At 39.5% G+C, this 19,060-nt stretch overlaps 1 protein-coding gene across 5 annotated transcripts in view; it reads right to left on the bottom strand.

Moving 5' to 3' along the window:
• Positions 1-548: 548 nt before the first annotated feature.
• PRUNE2 (prune homolog 2 with BCH domain) overlaps positions 549-19,060 on the bottom strand; it is a 208,117-nt gene continuing 189,605 nt past the window's right edge. Inside the window, exons 17-21 of one of the 5 annotated variants that reach the window (XM_036330781.1) lie at positions 17,510-17,608; positions 14,211-14,246; positions 13,643-13,681; positions 8,831-8,878; positions 549-3,761 (exon numbers count right to left, since the gene is read on the bottom strand). In XM_036330781.1, the coding sequence (XP_036186674.1) occupies positions 3,731-3,761; positions 8,831-8,878; positions 13,643-13,681; positions 14,211-14,246; positions 17,510-17,608 (253 nt within the window). In that variant the 3' untranslated portion in view covers positions 549-3,730. The remainder of the gene's footprint in view (positions 3,762-8,830; positions 8,879-13,642; positions 13,682-14,210; positions 14,247-17,509; positions 17,609-19,060) is intronic. The other 4 variants (XM_036330783.1, XM_036330782.1, XM_036330784.1 and 1 more) reach the window with 4 other exon arrangements.

Raw genomic sequence — 19,060 nt, 5'->3', positions numbered from 1 at the left:
ACGTGCCCTTGACCAGAATTGAACACGGGACCCTTTGGTCTGCAAGCCGATGATCTATCCACTGAGCCAAACTGGCCAGAGCTGTAGAGCCACTTCTGATTTGGTTACTCTAATTTTCTGCAAAGCAGCTGTACAGATTGATTTATTAATTTGAAAAAACACACCGCAGTGGTAATTTCCAACTCTGGTTTTGCCTTAAGGTTCTAAAATTTAAAAAAGCTACTTAATGCATTTTAATTTAAAATAAATATATGACATGAAAAGGCAAGGGGCAGAAAAAGGAAGTGACAAAATCAAGTAACCATGTAACATAGAGACATTTCCAATGCGAGACATTGCTCACCCAGAGGATAAACACACATTTTGGAAGCTTCTGTCACTGAGGTATAGAAGGCAAAAGTGAAAAGAATAAAATTTAGATAACAACAAAGCCAAAACTTATACTATCCTCAATACCAAGTGCCAAGCTGGAGTGATAACCGGATAAGGCTGCCCCACAGTGAGGTTAGAGGAAGATTCTCACCTTCTCAAAGAAAAAGAGCCATAACTTGTGGAATCAATTTTTATTTCTCAGTTATACAGAGAGTCTCTCTCTAAATATATAGTGTTGTTACATATCTTTATATTATTAATTCATACTATTTAAGGATCATTTATTTAATTATTTATCTAAACAAAGTCTAATATATACTTTACTCTGAGCAACCCAATACATGGTAGAAAACCTTTTAAATATATAAAATATTAATTTGTGCACACATAAATGTGTTTAAGGGAGCAAACTACGGAGGCATTGTGATTCAGATGAGCGCTGCAAACACAGTACCATAAATGAATACTTAAAATGGATCTTAATAACACAAAGGCTTGGAGTAGTGACTTCCTCACGCATTTTGGAGTATGTCTTAAAAGATAACCCCATGAATCATTGTATGGCTTCAATAGGAACTTCAGAGTTTTCTTCTACACCCAGCTGTTGCCCTCACTCCTTGACAGTATCTTCTGGGGGAGAATTTTTGTTCTTTCTCTTAATCAAGGAGCTAAGCAAAGAGCAGTTGCCACTTTGGGAAGTAAATATTTTTGCCCCTTGGTTCCCTTAACTACAAATCTGCAGAACAGTGCAAAACAGTTCCCAGAAGTCAGAACCAAAGCAAGAATGCTCAGAATGCAAGATCTAGATAGCTAATGATGTGAACGTTTACATCTGCATACCTATCTGCTTTAGGGATTAATCCTTCAGGATTCTTCTAGGATTCTATTTATTTGGATTGAATTTACATGGTGGCTTTTCTCTAGCACATGCAATGAAATTAATTTGTCTTTCTAAGATAATAAAGTAGCAAATGCTTAACTATCAGGATGGTTATACAGCCCATAGAACAGCCCAAATAAAATCACTGATTGGAAAAGATGCTTGTAATTTCCGTGTAGGAAGGTTAAACTTCAAACAGAATGCCACCTGAGTAGTCTTCCATGAGAAGGCTGGACCAGTTCAAAGAAAATGTGAATGGTGAGATTGTTGCCACATCTGGCTGAATATAACAAAAGCCCTCTATCAACAACTCTATGTCCACAGGCTTCACCATTAAGCTGAACACTGGATTCTTCATTACTCCCTGTGGCTAGGGGGACCATGTAATTCATCTTCCAAAATGGGACATAACTGAGCAAAAGGAAGCATCATTAATAATTATGCCAGGGCAACAATGGTAAGTGGGCGGACAAACCGGAATATTGAGTCACTGTACTTATGTCAACACTAAGTTCTGGGAGAGGCATACTTTGGGCTTCCAAAGGTGGCTCTGGGCTGTGAGAGAAGGCATGCTCTAGGGTTTTTCTATAAGACAAGCCGATGTGATGAGGGAGAAGACCCCAAAGAGCACAGTTCAATAAGATACTCAGCTGAGAGAAACCCAGAGGGGAACACATAACTATGGCTTATGGAGGTATGAGAACATATCTGGAAGGGACACCAACATGAAGCAAATGACATCAGTGAAATTCAGTCACCTGTGCAAAGTCCACTTCACAGCATTTCAAAGCTTATGATACCCAGGGCTCCGAGTGTCACGGACAGCTCTCCTGGATGTAGTTTCCACCTTAAGATTATGGAGGAACTCCATTCTCCACTTCATGTTTATTTTTGCTAGCTAATTAGTAATAGGTGATGCTGAAGACTAAGAATAGTTCCCAGAGTGAGACCAGGACCTCAGCAACACCTGCAAACAGCCCAAAACCTTCTCAGCAGGCTTCACTGAGGGGCATGTAAACACAACCTTTTTCAGCTGGCCATGAATTTTTCTGCCAAACTTTATTTTTTAAAGAATAAGTTCATTTGAAGTCTTCCTTGTGCATTCTGTTAGAGAAACGAATATCTACATACAAATGGGGTGGGGTGGGGCAAAGGATGTATGTGCTGGAGCAGGGCTCAGCGAACTTTTCCGTAAAGATTGTAAATGTTTTGGGCTTTGTAGGCTACAGGGTCCATTGCAGCTACTCAGCTCTGCTGTTACAGCACGAGTGTAGCTGCAGAGAGTTCATAAATAAATCTGTGTGGCCGTGTTTCAGTAAAACATTATGCATGAACACTGAAAGTTGAATAATTTTCAGGTGTCATAAAAATAGTAAGAAAATGTTTTCAACTGAAAACGTGAAAACCAGTCTTAACTAGAAGGCCAGGTGAAAACAGGCGATGGCTACATTGGGAGGTAGTCATCTTCTGCAAGAGGCCCATAGATTCAAAATCACATTGGTATTTTAAAGGACATATAAAAATTATAAAAGAATATTTTGCAAATGATAGTACATACTCATATTTAATTTTTAAACCTGTGATCAGATTACAGTGTTTCAAAGCAGATTACTTTTTATAAGGTATGAGAGAAATTCAGATAACTGAATGGTACCAAACAATGAATTTCTAAGTGGGCCAGCTTACCCTCAAGTCCTTGGCACTTAAAGTAGAACATCTTGAATTAAGTTTATGACCTGAAGCACAGACAGTCACCAAAAATGTGGGCAATGATCCTTGAGTTTCTCAATACAAAAGTCTTCAACATTTACTGGAGAAATTCTTTTTTTAAAAAACAAATTCACAGGGAACATGATGCCCAATTTGATCAATAAAATAAAATTGATGTGAACTAGAAAGCCTGGCGTCCCATTGAGAAGTTAGAGACAATTCATTCATGTGGACAAGAACCAAGCGAATACTTAGTTGAGGGTGGTTTCACTCATTTCTGGTTTCTGGCTGTGTTAAACAAGTTTAGGACTTTAAAAGTGGAGTTACGTGGGGACAACATTTCCAGGGAGAGTTGAGCCCAGGGTATTTTAAACCTAAAACCATCACCACGGAGCTAATCTATGGAAGCAAATCCACTTATAATTAACAGTGAATTGAAATTACCTTATTGGTCAATACCAGTCTAAGAGATGAAATACCACTGTACCACGGGTAAACAAAATATGAAAATGGAAGGTCCTACTTTCTTGCTAAGGTTCAACTAAAATGTTTGAGGCACATAATTGGCAAAATAGGAAAACACACACAATTTCATAAAACATGTTAAGAGTAAACAAATTCCCTTACTGTTTTTCCCCTTAGAAACTTAGAATGGCACCAGGTAGTGCAAAGGGGAAAAAAGTACCATCAGCCCTGTCTCTTCCAGGTAGATATGTCTCAACAGAACCACAAAGCAGAAAGGCATCCTCTTCTTCATGCCATGGCCAACTAGGGCTTCTCTTTTAACTTCAGGTCAAGACTTGGAAAAAAAAAGGAAGAAAAAAATGAGAAACGGAGTGAGAAACAGTCAGCAATGATTGCGGGTGGCATGTGTTTGCTTCTTTTTTCTCAGAGGACTTACTGAAAACACATCATGCAAGTTCTTTACACTGAAAAATTGGGTAGAACAAAGGATGGAACCTGTTTATTTTTACAAAACTGTTTCTGGAAGCATTTTACACCTTTTGAAGTGATCGAAGGAGGCAAAAGACCCGTGTTAAGCCCTGTTCCTTAAATTGATTACTATGAAGAATGTTATTGCATTTTGGAAATAAAGGATCTACCGATTTTTAGTAAATGATTGTTCCTTGTGGGGCAAATACATGATCTGCCTGAAATAAGTAATATGTGATGAGTGATAGTCAGAAAGTATAAACAATGAAACAGCAATGGCAAATAAAAAACAAACACCCAACCCCAACATTTTCTAGTGCCAAAGGATTTGCCTGAAGGGGGTTAGCCTACTTTAATGAGATGGATTCTTATAACCTAAGATAAGCTTGTTTTTAAGAATGTCTAGTGGGTTCCCAAATATCTAGAGAATAAGTCTAAAATGTCCTTGGGTCACTGTGTCTCTCTTTTGCCTCTGAGTGAACATGATGAGAAAAATAAGACATTTATTGGGGGGAGACCAGTAGTCTGACTCTGTACCTAGTTAATCAGTATCTCTAATGCACATTCCTATTAGCCTATAGTCTAGTCCAGTGATGGCGAACCTATGACACGCGTGTCAGAGGTGACACGAGAACTCATTTTTTTGGTTGATTTTTCTTTGTTAAATGGCATTTAAATATATAAAATAAATATCAAAAATATAAGTCTTTGTTTTACTATGGTTGCAAATATCAAAAAATGTCTATATGTGACACAGCACCAGAGTTAAGTTAGGGTTTTTCAAAATGCTGACACGCCAAGCTCAAAAGGTTCGCCATCACTGGTCACTGCCCCTTCCTTAATTATCTGGTCTTGCAAGACCTGTTTACCTAAATACTCATATTTTACAGAGGCCATAAATCATGAACAATTCACAACCCCCAGAGGGGGTTATCAGCACCGGCACCAGGCCAGGCCTTTAGGTGTGGTCTCACGGCCCCCACCCCAACACACGGGGCTTTTTGCAAAGCCCGGGAAAGGTCCGGAAGTCTGATCCTTATTTGGGGACAAAGAAACCAAAGGGTATAAAGAGAAAGCTTCCTCCATGTTGGTTTGCTCAGGATTTGGAAACAGGCTCTCCTGAGTCACTGTATGAGTACATCTGGAAATAAATGGGTTTTTCCTGTATCTCAGAGTACTCCTGTATATTTTTTGGTGGCCTGGTAAATTCTATAACAAACATATCATGACTTTCTGATATTTACCAGAGAAGAGAGCTACACTCAGTGAACACGCAGAGGAGGAATTTCAGCCATGAAAAAAGGAAAAAATTCATTTGCTGAAAAGGCCACTGGGAAATATCTGCAGATTTCACTTAGGTCCACCCTCCTGAGGCAGAAGTGCAAGGGCTACTCTGCTTGTGGAATTTGCAGCCCCTGAGCAGTGCTCCTTGTGGCAGCTTTGCAAATAAAGCCATTGGTGATCCACACTGCCTGCTCATCCGGCTTAAGGTAGTGAAGAATCTTTCCTTTGAAACACCCTCAGCAGTTCTACCCCTTATTAGTTATAGGGCCTTGGCCAAGTTACCTACCTTCTCTAAGGTTCCATTTTTGTATCTATAAAATAGAACAATCATCTCTCACAGCTTGATTAAGTCTAAAGTGTTTTCAACTGTACACAGTGCACACATAGTAAATGTCTATTAGTAGTACTAATATAGATTAGTAGTAGTAGTAGCTTGGTGTCTTTGAAATGGGAAAATCATGTTTGCAAAATTACTCTACTTATAATAATCTTGTCTCCTTAAGGAGTTTTTGGACCCAGACATGTTAACTGCCAGGGCAGGTCAGGTCATCATGGATATTAATCTCTTTTTTATGCCTTCAAGATCTGACTTGTTTTCTTACCTGCAGAGTTTTACCACGGAGTTCTCCTGTTATCCACTATGACCCCTAGATCTTTTTCTAGCATGCCTTTACAAAACAGGTCCTTCTTGATCTTGTTTTCAATTCTACTTCCCAGCTGCAGTTATTACCAGAAGTCTGCAGTAAGTTTGATTTGATGATTGGGATTTTATTCTTTCTTCCATGGTGATGATTCAGTGTCTCTCACAGACCAAGAGAATATATATTAAACCAACATTTGGGGCACACTGTGTGAAAAGTGTGAATGTGGGTCAGAATGTTTGACGTCATCTTGGAAAGTTTAAAGTGCACAGTCACTTTTTTTCCCCTACCCTCTAGACCCCTGATAAAATCTTAAAAAACAAATAAACAATAAAAAACAACCCACATATGCTATGATGCACATTTTTAAGCATCTCATTTTTCATACTGACTTTTTTGTAAACCTTCTAGGGTTTAATTTATCCCTTCAGCTTTGGATAAACAAACAAACAAAACCCATTGAAACCTATTTCCCCAATTTATGGAAGAAGCAAGAGACAGTCAAAAGTGAACGATTTTTAAGTAAATACAGAAAACCACACTGAAGATTTTTTGAGACAACAGTTACCTTGTAGAGCTAATCAAGCTACCAACGATGCTACTAATTTAAGTCTCCGCAAATAGAAGCACATCCCCTGGATCATATACGCTTTTTTAAAATGTAAAAATATAAAAAGGCATGTTGCAAGTTTTAGGACACGTCTGAATAAATAACTTCCAAACCTAAAAGTGAGGGAGGCCAGCACCTCGGGCTACTTTGAGAAATGGTATGCTTTTTAGAAAACAAAACAAAACAAAACAAATAAAAAATAACAACAAAGAAAACCCACGTACTTTTAATCAGAATTGAAATATGAAAGGAATATTCCTCACGTTTGGCAAATGGGCATAGTTTTCTATAACTTTCCAGTGAGGCTAGCAACCTTCTGACAATTTTCCTATAGGCCATTTTATTTCTAACGTGTTAAACGAGGCTGCTTACAACGTGTCTGACAATATAGTGTTTAATAATAGATAAAAACACTGTGTTTAGGTAGAAAGGGGGGGAAGACAGGCATAGCCTCCCTTCTCGCTCTGAGGGAAATGAGAGGCCACTGCAGCATCAGGACACACTTCATCTTATTCACGGCCTGACTGAGTTCCTTGGAAGAGCCTTTGCCCATTTTGCAGTTTACCCCGTCAGTACTAGAAGGTGTAAAATGCTTCCACACAGGAACCAGAAGGAAAATGAAGCCCCTTATTCTAACACTGAAGAAAGCCAGAAATCCAGGGCTGGAAGTCAGTAGGGAGAATTCTTAGCCACTCTTGCCCCTCATCCCGGATCTCAGTCTGCACCAGGACCATTTGCCTCCCAAGGGCTTGGCAAAAGAGGGCCATGAAAAAAGAAAAAAATGAAGAAAGGGGAAGCATGGAGAATAGTTCTGAGAAGCAGGAAGAACATTAGTAATTTGCAGCATCCCTTCCTCTCCCATGTCCAGCCCTGGAACAAACCCAAACAAGAAGCAGTGCTTTGCTCTCTCCCCAACCCCAAAGGGACTATAAACAAATGAGGAACAAAACAGACCAGGTAGACAAAGGAGTGGGTATGCCCGCAGATGTAGCAGCCATAGGCCAGCGAGTGACATTCTGTCCACACAGCTCATTAACTGCGGGTGCAGGACTCTGCTCTGGGGGGCGCTGTTTTGCAGAGAAAGGTCAGATTTGCAAAAAGAATTCTGGTGGGCCAAGGGACAGGTATTTTTCTTTGCAGAATTTCTGTGTGGCAATTAGCTTGAAGCAACTGTCATCATCTCAAAGGTTTGGGACAATGTAAACTTCAAAAAAATAGTTGTGTGATTTCCAAGGTCCCTTGACAGCCTTTGTTCTTGGGTGCTTTTCAGCTGGGACCTTTTCTATGGATTTTTGTGTGCATAAACTTCCTTAAACTGTAAGGTCACCATGGCAACTGGAGAAATATTGCACTGTGATTCTATAACTTCCCTTGTGACCTCAAGGGAAAGGAGACCCAAAGAAAACAAAACATGACAATAGCTAAGACATTTAAATCTGATGTTTGCCCCTCCTTTTGGATTGGGGGGAAGAATGTTAAAATTCTCCACAACTCAAACCAGGTTAGGAGCCCCTAACTGGGTGGCCAGGTTCCCTCTGAGAGCATGTTGGTGACCACGGTTCATTCCCTGAAACGGACGAGGCCAATAATGAACTGTTTTCTTAGGCGCCTAATTTTGTCCTCGCTAGTCTTTGTTTAGGTCGGAGGTTGCACAGCCATTCCAGCATGAAGACCACTTCCCTTGGATTTCAAAACCACCGTCACTGGAACTGCACTGCAGATTCCAGTCCCGGCTCTGGGCCACTTTACGACTGTAAAACACTGGGCTGGTCAGACAATCTCCCTACATATAAATCTTTCCTTACATATAAAATGTACCTCATAGGCTTATTCCGAGGATAAAAATCAGCTAATGTGTGTGAAGCTTTTTATAGAGCCTGACATGTGGTAAGAACTCACTATGGGTTTGAGTTCTATCTCTCACAGGACAGGACTAGATGGACTAGATCATTCCTCCAGCCCCATCCAGACTCAACTGCCTCTTGGAATTTTCAAAACAAACAAAAAGTTCTCTCCCATGCATCAAAATATTAAGTTCAAATGGAAGTCCCAACTTTCACTAGTTAAAATAGGTGATGTTAATTCAGAAAGCAGACTTGCGTTCCTCTCACACAAATGCCCTTACATTTAGCTCTAAATTCATTTTCTCCCAATGTGTGCATTGGAAAAATAGGATGCCACGTCTAAACGTCGGCTGTCTATACGGAATATAATGGTGACCAACGAGACGGTGTTAAGATGGCCCAGTCCATTTTCAGTTTCTAATTTCAGGAGTGGAGAACATGAACGCTGAACATCTGAACGAGGTTTACCCAGTCCTCAATATATCTGCTTCTTTCAGAGCCCAGCCATACAATACTGCAAGTAACCACAGAGCTGTTACTGACGATGAATTCTTACTCCTTCTCCATAGAAGACAGTTCTGGATCATTGTAAAGGCAGCTAGTTCTGAGTGCAAGGAAAAAACAGGAAGCAGTAAACATTTTCTCCACTGTTACACTTTGCAAGCACAAAAGACTTGGGCATTTTAAACTGCTTAATGTTGTCCCATTGCTAATATTGAACATATCTACACCTGCAATGATGCAATTAAGCTGTGATTCTTTTACTGTTAGTTTCGAAATATAGTAATTGCCCATCATTGAGAAATCTATAAAGAGGATCGAAAACTCCAAACACCTCCAAGTGGGCTCTTCTGTCCTTGTCATTTTCCCTCCTGATTTTTCCACTCTAGCTGATTCCGGGAACATATTGCAAATTTTTATTTATAATCCAAATAGTATAATGTTTTATATACAAAGAACAATCCCTCTCAAGCAGCTTAATTTCACTTACATATAACACTTAACTTTCTATTTTCACAAGAATGAGGATTTTCCAAGACACTAAAAGGAAAAATGCTAGTGTCAGCTTTCCTTGTCCTTGTTTCAGGAAAATAACAGGACACTTGCTACCTACCATACAGCTGAGCTGCGTTCAGGTAAGACAAGTGAATCCCAACAATAACCAGAACTGAGTATGTCCAGAAAGAAAAATGTAATCCTACGAAATCATGAAATAAAAGTTGTGTTAGGGTGTATGAATGTGTTTATGCTTTTTTGGTGTAATATTGGCTGCTTTTGATATTTCATATTGGTGCGATTCCTCTGTTGGCAAACTTTAGATTTGCTTTCTATTAATTTCCGATGAAAATTTTTACTTTTTCTCCTCTGTTAACTCTTTTATTGTTGGCAAACAAACACTAGTCACAGGGATTCTGCGATCTTTTTTACATGTGAGAATTCCTTTTATACTGTGAATAATTTCATAAATTTATATATCTATTTGCAAATAAGAGGCATGGTTATCAATGTTAAAGCCCGAAGGCTATCTCTCCCTGGGAAGGGCAGAGGGCTCCCCCCCCTTCCCCCCGTCCCCCTGTCTCCCCATCCTTCTCTCTGATGATCTGGTATTTTCATGGAGTATATTTAGCAACTCTAGTGAACAAGGACAGTCAGGCAAGTGTTGACAGTGTGCTAGAAAAACCTAGCAAAGCTGGACTGGAATCAAGGAAGGGCAATCTTCCAAAGCCAGCTTTTCTGGTTTTTAACTTCGCATACTTCTTCCAAAGAAAACAGCAATTTGCCATCCAGTAGATATTGTCACTCTAAAGGCAGCAGGTGGATTTTGCACCATTTTCAACCTAAGAATGGCTCCCCTATATATAATGTAACTTTCAAAAGTATTTTTTTTCTGTATAGATGTAAAGTTTTTTTAAAAAAATAAGGCAGGCTGAGGAAATCACCTTCTGAAAGGCAGTGAGAGGTGCTGGTGGCGGTGTGTGTATGTGGAGAGAGAATGAATGTTTGAAAACACAGGTGGGAGTAAAGCAAAACAATAGACAGGTAGGTTTTGTTCCCTGGCAGGGTATATGGTTTGCCTTTGGTTAGAGCCAGCCTGCAGCTTTCCAATAAAGGTCATGTAGAAAGTCAGGGTGCATTTGTCTGTTAATAGAAAGAACCTGGGATATCTGGCTTCTACAGGCTCACCACAGATCTGCAGTGACTGTGTTTGCTGAACCCCAAATCATCATGCACAGTCTGTCCAAGGATCTGGGGGTCACCTCAGAGGCTGAAAAGTTGTTGAGAAGATGTAGTTGGTTTGACAGAATGCTAGGATACAGAGGCATTTCAATCATCGGTGGGATCAACAGAGTAAAATTCTTTCTCCTTGCACATTTTCAAATGTGCAAATATATTTCAATTTCTCATAACATGTAATGTCACCATCAAAAGAAGGAGGGTCAATTGGAGGAGAATTCAGATAGGTGGCTTAGCCACTGATTCCAAAGTCAGAGCATAGAGCCCCCTAAGACAAATCTAATTATATCTATGTGGCCAATTACTTTAAGGTGGTGATTCTCAAAGCAAGGTCCCGAGACCAGCATCAATGGGAACTATTAGAAATACAGGCTCTCGGGCCTGCTAAATCGGAAACTTTGCTGGGAGGCCCAGGATGCAGTGTTTTAGCAAGTGCTTCAGGTTATTCTGAGGCACAACAATACTGCTCCACAGCAACAATCTTAATCTTCTGCATATTCATCAATTTATGCAGCAAAAATTTACTGAGCATCTACTATGTACTGGGGATGAGCTTGGTGCTTCTTTTAGGAAGGAGATCAAGACATCTCAGCATGACCTGAGACTATTTAGAAACTTGGGGAGACCAGGGGTTGGGCACAGGAAAGAGAACAAAAGGAAGGGGTTGAGAGAAAAAAAGAAAGCTACACAACTAAACCAAATATGATAACTGTTTCTCAATGGCAGCTATGCAGGAAGAGTAAAAATATGGATGGAGGGGAAAAGTCTACTGAAAGAGGCAAGATTAGATTATATGGTACTAATGAAAAAACATGGCAATCTGACTTTCTAATGGGTTTGGCTGGGAAATCATTGATGTCAGTTCCCCAGATTTTTTGTCTTGGAAAAAACTTTCTAATTTCATAAATATGTTATCCTTAAAAAAAAAAAAGGAATCTTAGCCCGACCAGTGTGGCTCAGTGCTGACTGTTGACCTATGAACCAGGAGGTCATGGTTTAATTCCTGGTCAGGGCATATGCCTGGATTGCGGGCTCAATCCCCAGCCAGTGGAGGGTGTGTAGGAGGCAGGTGATCAATGATTCTACTCAACATTGATGTTTCTATCTCTCTCTCCCTCTCCCTTCCTCTCTGAAATCAATAAAAATATATATTTTTAAAAAAAGAATCTTGCCCTGACTGGTTTGGCTCAGTGGATAGAGCGTCGGCCTGTGGACCAAAGGGTCCCAGGTTCGATTCCGGTCAAGGGCATGTACCTTGGTTGCGGGCATATCCCCAGTGGGGGGTGTGCAGGAGGCAGCTGATTGATGTTTCTCTCTCATAGATGTTTCTAACTCTCTATCCCTCTCCCTTCCTCTCTGTAAAAAATCAATAAAATATATTTTTTTAAAAAAGAATCTTAACGAGAAACTCATTACTGTTTCTCTCTCTGGGGAATCTCATGTCACAGTGCAATTTGAGTACCAATGAATGCTTTACATTACACCAACATTTGGTTCCTTGATTCCTAATATCTTCCCTCTACAACTTCTTGTTTTTAATAGTTGAGTTAGAGCCTAAGAAAAATTTTTTAGAGTAAAAATTTACATAATTTTGAGTATTGTTAGTTTAACTGGGTGTTAGTTATGTTAAAAGAAAACTAGAGGATAGAAATATTGTACCAGTAAACTACCCTAATGCTAAACTTTCTAAAGCAAAAAACTTTCCTTGAATTTTTAACCCAAAAGATTCACACTAGAGGGAAATAATTCTATAGATTATGTGCAATAAAAATGGGCCATAGGAAAAAAAAACCTAAATGGATTGTTTGTATGAGGAATTGGCATTTACATCTCTGCAGAAAAATGCCACTAATTAAGATCTTATTTATACAGAATTTGTAGCTGTTTGCACATTGTCCAGATTTCCTGCATTTGCAATGTCTGTTAAAATGGGAGCTGGTCATAAAAATTAACAGTGTAAGCAACATTTGAAATGGAGAAATACAGCAAACATGCCAAATAGTACTTGTCTCCATTTAACATATAGTGTCGGAAAAATTATTTGTAATTTGGAAATAAAAAAAAGGAAATTACTGGATATTCTTTCAAAGCAGTGCTGAGTGGACTGAAGGACTATTTTACAACTCTTAGGACCAAAGGTTCACTTTTAGATTTTTGTTGAGCAGAGATGCAAATAATGTTGTCCAGCATTCTAGTAAAAGATAATCCTAAGGTTGTTTATTGCCCTGCTGAACATGAATAAGTTTTGTACCTAAACCAACAATCTTATCCTAACATTCCTTCCTAAATTGCCTATTGATCTCTAGCTTCAGAAATGCTCTTTGAACTGGTTTTAACACCTTACTTGTTCCTTCATTAAGTAATTAGTTAAATAAAATCACTGGCATGAATTCATTTTATATTTGCGTTAAAGTTATGATTTTGCCTTTTTGAAAATTATACTTTAACAATAGTGAGCAATGGTTTTTTTTTCCTATTTAGCCAAACAGCTCAAAAGCTGTTGATTAAGCAATATTTCCAAGTCACTAAATAAGGTGTTGAAAAATAGTATTGGAAAGTCATTAAATTGGTTCTACAAAAATAATTTCCACTTGTATCATTTCTCTCCATTAGTAAGGTTTTGTTGCCCCAATATAACATCCAGATGATCATTATAGTATATGTGTTATATATACACTAGAGGCCCAATGCACAAAATTCGTGCAAGAGTAGGCCTGCTGGGACCCGGGCTTCCCTCACAGCCCCAGCTTTGTCAGGAAGGTCATCCGGAAGGACGTCTGGACTAATTAGCATATTACGCTTTTATTATTATAGTGTGTGTGTGTGTGTGTGTGTGTGTGTGTGTGTGTACCTGTGATGTATTCTTTTGCTGTGGTGCATAAAATTGCATGTGCATTTAAAAAAATTAAACAACAGTAACAAATATGTTCTTCAAGATAACCCAAGATTCTGGGGGAAATGGGCTATAGGACAAATAACAGCAACTGCGTCTATCACAGACAAAGGGAACTTCTAAACAGCAGCGTTATTATCAGGATGCAAAAAATACAACACCCGCATGCAGGCTCTCCCAACTCATTCCTGAAATGCAAGCCAACACCACGCCAGCTGCTGAATGAAAACCAAGTCTTACTTAGTTGCTTCTGATGCTTCCCTCAGTTCTTCATCCAGTCTGCATGAGCAAAAGCATCAATGTAGAGAACAAAACAAAGGAAAAAAGCAAGCAGAGCGTGAGACAGTCACCAGCAAAGCAGAGCCAAACGTAAGTGGAGCGGATTAGCTTTCAAAAACCACCCTGTGGAGCCCTGAGAGACAATCCTTCAATTAAATACGGAGTCATTTCCTCCCATTCAGTGTTTACATATGTTTACTTTGCAAAATCCTTCATAATGGTGAATATGAAAGTTGCAAGGAGATCGGAAACATGCTGGCTGAAAAAAGCTGAAAACATCCACATCAGCCTGTTGAGTAGTTAAAGTTAGCTTGCAGCTTGGGCCACGTCAGGGATGTATCTGTTTAGTAGGTTTCAGTTGCAAATTAGGTTGACCTCAACAGCTTTACACACAAGACAAAGACCAAGAATGGTATACACAAGGGACTGGTGCAAGGGCTCTGGTAGCATGTTGAGGTCACCCACGAATAAGACAATGGTGCACACACACAGAGGGTCCAGCATGACTTGTAGATCAAGAGATTTTTACCTCACACTTCTCTTATGAGATTTCTCTTCATCGTACCTTATGAGATAAAAAATGGATGCAATGAGGAAAATGAGCCAACGGATGAAAATGAAAAGACAGGTCAATGTTTTAAAGAACAGTCAGAACATGAGAGGAAAAAGCCTACCCAAATAGTAATCCCATTGCATTTTGGGAGAAATCTTATTTTAATTAGATATAACCAATGATTTAGGATTTCTAATGTTAGACAGCCAATCCTCATTATTTGCAGATTTTGTTTGCAAATTCACCTACTTGCTAACCTTTGTTTGCAACCCCCAACTCAAGACCTGTGGCACTTTACATGATCACTTGTGGATGGCCTTAGAGCGGCAGGAAATGTGCACCACCTGATGTGCACTTGCCCAGCTGCTGTGGCAGGTGAGGCTCTGCCTTCTTGTTTTAGCTCTCATGCTGGAAACACGTGTCCTTTTTGCCATCTATTAAGTGCCATGGTTTGGGGTTTGTTTGTTTGTTTTGCTTTTTGTTGGTATTTTGCCATTTAAAATGGCCCCCAAACCTAGTGATAAAATGCTGTGTAGTGATCTCAAGCACAAGAAGGCTGGGTTGTACCTTATGGGGAATATATGTGTGTTAGATAAACTTTGTTCTATAGTGTTGTTGGCCATGAGTTCAATAATAATGAATCAGCAATATATATCTAGCAAGGTATCTTTAAACAGAAACACATAAAACAAGGTTATATATTAATTGGTTGATGAAAATGTGACCAGAGGCTCAAAGGAACTTAACCCTGTACTTCCTCTAGGAACAACAGTTTAGTATTTGCTCTTTGGTGTTCTAGAACATCACCCTAGCAAATAACAAGAATTGACTATAATCAGTGACGAGAAGTTTGATTCCAGATTAGGCAAGGGTTTCTTTCATTTAAGCCCTTTGATGACAAGCTCCATCCCAGCTGAATATCGCTGCTGGGATTGGTTGAGATCAGATACTCTGAATGTTACACAGTGATAGGACGGAGCTATGGCTTGTATCGATTTGAAAATGGCATAACATGAAAATGAAGCAATGAAGGCCAGTAACAAAAATGGCAGAAAAGCCGACCAGAGGAGACGGGTTATGGGAGACAGGAGATAACATGGATACATGAGGAGGACATGAGTGGTTGTAAATTTCTTTCTCCAGAAGAAAATCTTTCCAAATGAAACCCTTCCTCCTGAAGTGACTTTTTAATGGAGCCCTAGGAAACGAATGTGTGTAGATGAATGAAAAGGGCATGTTTAACTTTTCAACTAAAGTTTCTCACATGACAGTGAGTCTCTAAAAGCAACATGATTATAATAAATAACATTCTGGGTCACCAACTCTGTGCCAGGAGATTTTCTGAATGCTTTGTGTACTTTGTTTTCATTCGGTCCTCGGGGCTATCCCATGACCTGCGCCTCACTTCTCCAGTACACGGTGGCTGAGGCTGAGGCTGAGATGCAGAGAGTTTTCATATGTTGCTTGAAGTCTCAGAGACACTTAGAGCCAGTAAGGAAAATTCACATCTAATACTAAGCTTCCAAAGCCCATTCTCTCATCTTTTTCCAATAGCCAACCTATAGAAGCATTACCTTATTTGCCTAGAGCAGTGATGGCGAACCTTTTGAGCTCGGCGTATCAGCATTTTGAAAAGCCCTACCTTAACTCTGGTGCCGTGTCACATATAGAAAATTTTTTTATATTTGCAACCATAGTAAAACAAAGACTTATATTTTTGATATTTATTTTATATATTCAAATGCCATTTAACAAAGAAAAAATCAACCAAAAAAATGAGTTCACGTGTCACCTCTGACACGCATGTCATAGGTTCGCCATCACTGGCCTGGAGTGTGGACAATGCTCACTTCCACTTGTCCTTGTCATTTTTTACAAATAGAGACAGTATTTTAGGAGGTGAGTGCTCCAGTACTTTCTTTTAATTTAAAGAGTAGGAGTTGATTTTTGAGATGGGGCGAACCATTTTGAAGCAGCAGGCCAGAGCTGTGAGGTGTGCTGGTTGTGGGAACCTTAGAAGCTAAAGAAGATGAGAGCCATTGCTGGGACTTTATGAACACTCTGCTTGATTCAGCTGAGCCAACTGCCACTCTAAGTCCAGTCAGTACCCTGGGTTCTTGACTGATGCTGGGATGTAGGGAAATCAAAGGCATCTACTCCTGAGCTTTGACTTTGGATGGATACATTAAAGGAGGAGAAGGAAACTACTCGGAAAGGGCTCAGGAACTCGGCTGCCAGCCAAACCTATTCTAATTCCATCTTTCCTTGTTCCTACTTATTCTTTGCATGAGCAACTTCTCTTTACTGACGTGTCTTCCCATATCTGTGAATGATATAGAGTGCAGTTGGCATAGAAACACACTAAATGAGAATCCTTCCCTTTCAGTTTCTATGCTTTTTTTTTTTAAATGAGGACTATTTATTATGGGGGTGCCCAGATTGGAAGGTTCATTTTCTTATCCATCTTCTGAAGAAAGATGGGGTATCCTTGTCTGTTTTCTTTGAGCTGATGGTTACCTTCCTCTCAATTCGATTCAAATAAAAAACGAGGAATTAGACACAGTGAAACAAAACACGACCCACAGAAAGCAATGGTTCTTTGCAACCATGAAACAAGAGGAGTATTCACTCTCCTGTATCTGTGTTTTTAAGTTCCAGCTCCAAGTGGTTGTTTAGTTAACTTATACTCCTATTTTTGTAGCACAATCCTGTGGCCTTCGGCATCAGCGCTGGTGCCTTCATTACCCTGTGCTGAGTAAGGAACTGTCCCTAACTGCCACTCACCACTGAGCCTTATTTTCACCTGAAGGGAACCATGAAGAAAAAGGATTCAGAAGAAAACAGAGAAAGGTTACTTCTCCTTCCCCCTCTTTCCCTAGGGTCATGCAGACAAATAACTTTATATAAGGCGATAAAGAAATCCGTGCTATGCTCACACCCAATTGTGTCTGTGTGGAGTGGGAGACACAAGTAACAGAGGTGCTGACTGTGTTAAATTTATGCTTTCTCCAAAATGATAGTAAAATTCAGAGTGAAAATGAGCACTAGTCAATACTTCCAAAGAAAGATTATGTGAAAAAGGATCTAAAAGAACAGAACAGTAATCTTAAGTTCTAAGATTATATATATATTTATTTTACTGGAGAATATTTAATATTTCTTCTAACCATAAGATAATGCCATTTCCCCACTACTGAAGAAATGAGTTGTTTTCCAATCTCCTTTTCCAAACATGCAATATTTCTTACCAAATCTTCAGAACCATCAGGACTTACTTGATGATGCTCTCTGGAATCTGGATGCAATCCATTGGGATCAGCCCACTGAGCTCTGATAAGCTGCTGACATATTTAATTTTACTGCTGAATTTTGAACTAAAAAAAAGGAAGGAAAGAAAAATCTATGAATAGTTGCTCCTTCATCCTTCTTGAAAATCCTGATATACTAATACCTGGTCCCAGCACTCTCTTGAGCAGAAAGGATACATTATCTGAGAAGTTACTATGTGCCAGAGACTAAGTGGTTTATATGAATTATCTCATTTATTTCTTCGTACAGGCTAGTGCAGTAGGCACTCTTATTATTCTCTTTTTAAAGATAAGGCAACCGAGACACAGGGAGTTAAGTACCCACCATCAGTAAGTGGCAAAGCCTGGATTTATACTCTGGACCACACATCACATGACCTTCTGTGGTTCCTGCCACTCTGCACTGTCACTGGTTATGGTTTGCTTGTTTGTTTATTTGTTTTTAACAAACAAAAATCTTGTCATTTTCTTCTTCTTTTTTTTTTAGTTTTAGTTACATTTTAAATATTTTTAAAATTTTTCTGTAAAGTTTTAGTCTGAGAGTTCATTCCAGATGAACCAAAGTTAAAAACTGGTTCCAATGATTGGGTTTCAATTACAAACCACTTCCATCCAAATGATTAGATGTTTTATAAGAATGCATGTCTCTATTACTGGTGTAATTGCAAACTAATTTTAAAAATGCATTATTATTCCACTTGAAAGGGAACTTGATCAAGCATTGAATTTTCTCAGATGGTTTCAAATGAAAAGGTCCTCCCAGTCTATTGGGATTGTGCTGAGCTGTCCGCCAACGGTACTTCCTTCTGTTTCAACTACTGTGCATTCTAGCAGGAAGCTTCTCAAGGTCATGTCTCTATAGCCTATCTTTCCATTTTACTTGCAGTTTTGACCCCAGGTCACTGGCTGTGCCTTGTGAGCAACTTCCTCCCCGTATAGTCACTTCTAGCCCTCCTGATGAGTCTTGGGTGAACGCACACTACCAATGATATGCTACACTGGACCTCTTCCTTCCTCCAGATTATTGTGCCAGACTCAGGTTTTGATAAAAGACAGAGTGAATGGAGTGAGTGGGAGGAAGTAGGCACGCAAGGGGAAACCTCCATCTCCAGTGTTACGTTCGCTGGAATGTACAGTTCTCTAAACATGCCACCTCTTCTCCTTCTTGGTATATTTGTACCTGCTATTTCCTCTACCTGGTTTTAGTGAGCCAATCCTATTAGTTTGTCAAAATTCACCTTGCCCAGCCAGTGTGGCTCAGTGGTTGGGTGTCAACCTATGAACCAGGAGATCATGTTTTGATTCCCGGTCAGGACACATGCCCGGGGTTGCAGGCTGGATCCCCAGTGTGGGGTGAGCAGGAAGCAACCAGCTGATCAATGATTTTCTTTCATCATTGATGTTTCTCTCTCTCTCCCTCTCCCTTTCTCTCTGAAATCAAGAAGAATGTATTCTTTAAAAAAACTCACCTTGAAGGCTCATTCTTCTGGAAAGCTCCTCTCTCAATGCAACTCTCAG

The sequence above is a fragment of the Myotis myotis genome, unplaced genomic scaffold, assembly GCF_014108235.1.
Source record: "Myotis myotis isolate mMyoMyo1 unplaced genomic scaffold, mMyoMyo1.p scaffold_m19_p_12, whole genome shotgun sequence".
Taxonomy (NCBI): Eukaryota; Metazoa; Chordata; class Mammalia; order Chiroptera; family Vespertilionidae; genus Myotis; species Myotis myotis.
This window is presented reverse-complemented; position numbering and strand designations above follow the sequence as displayed.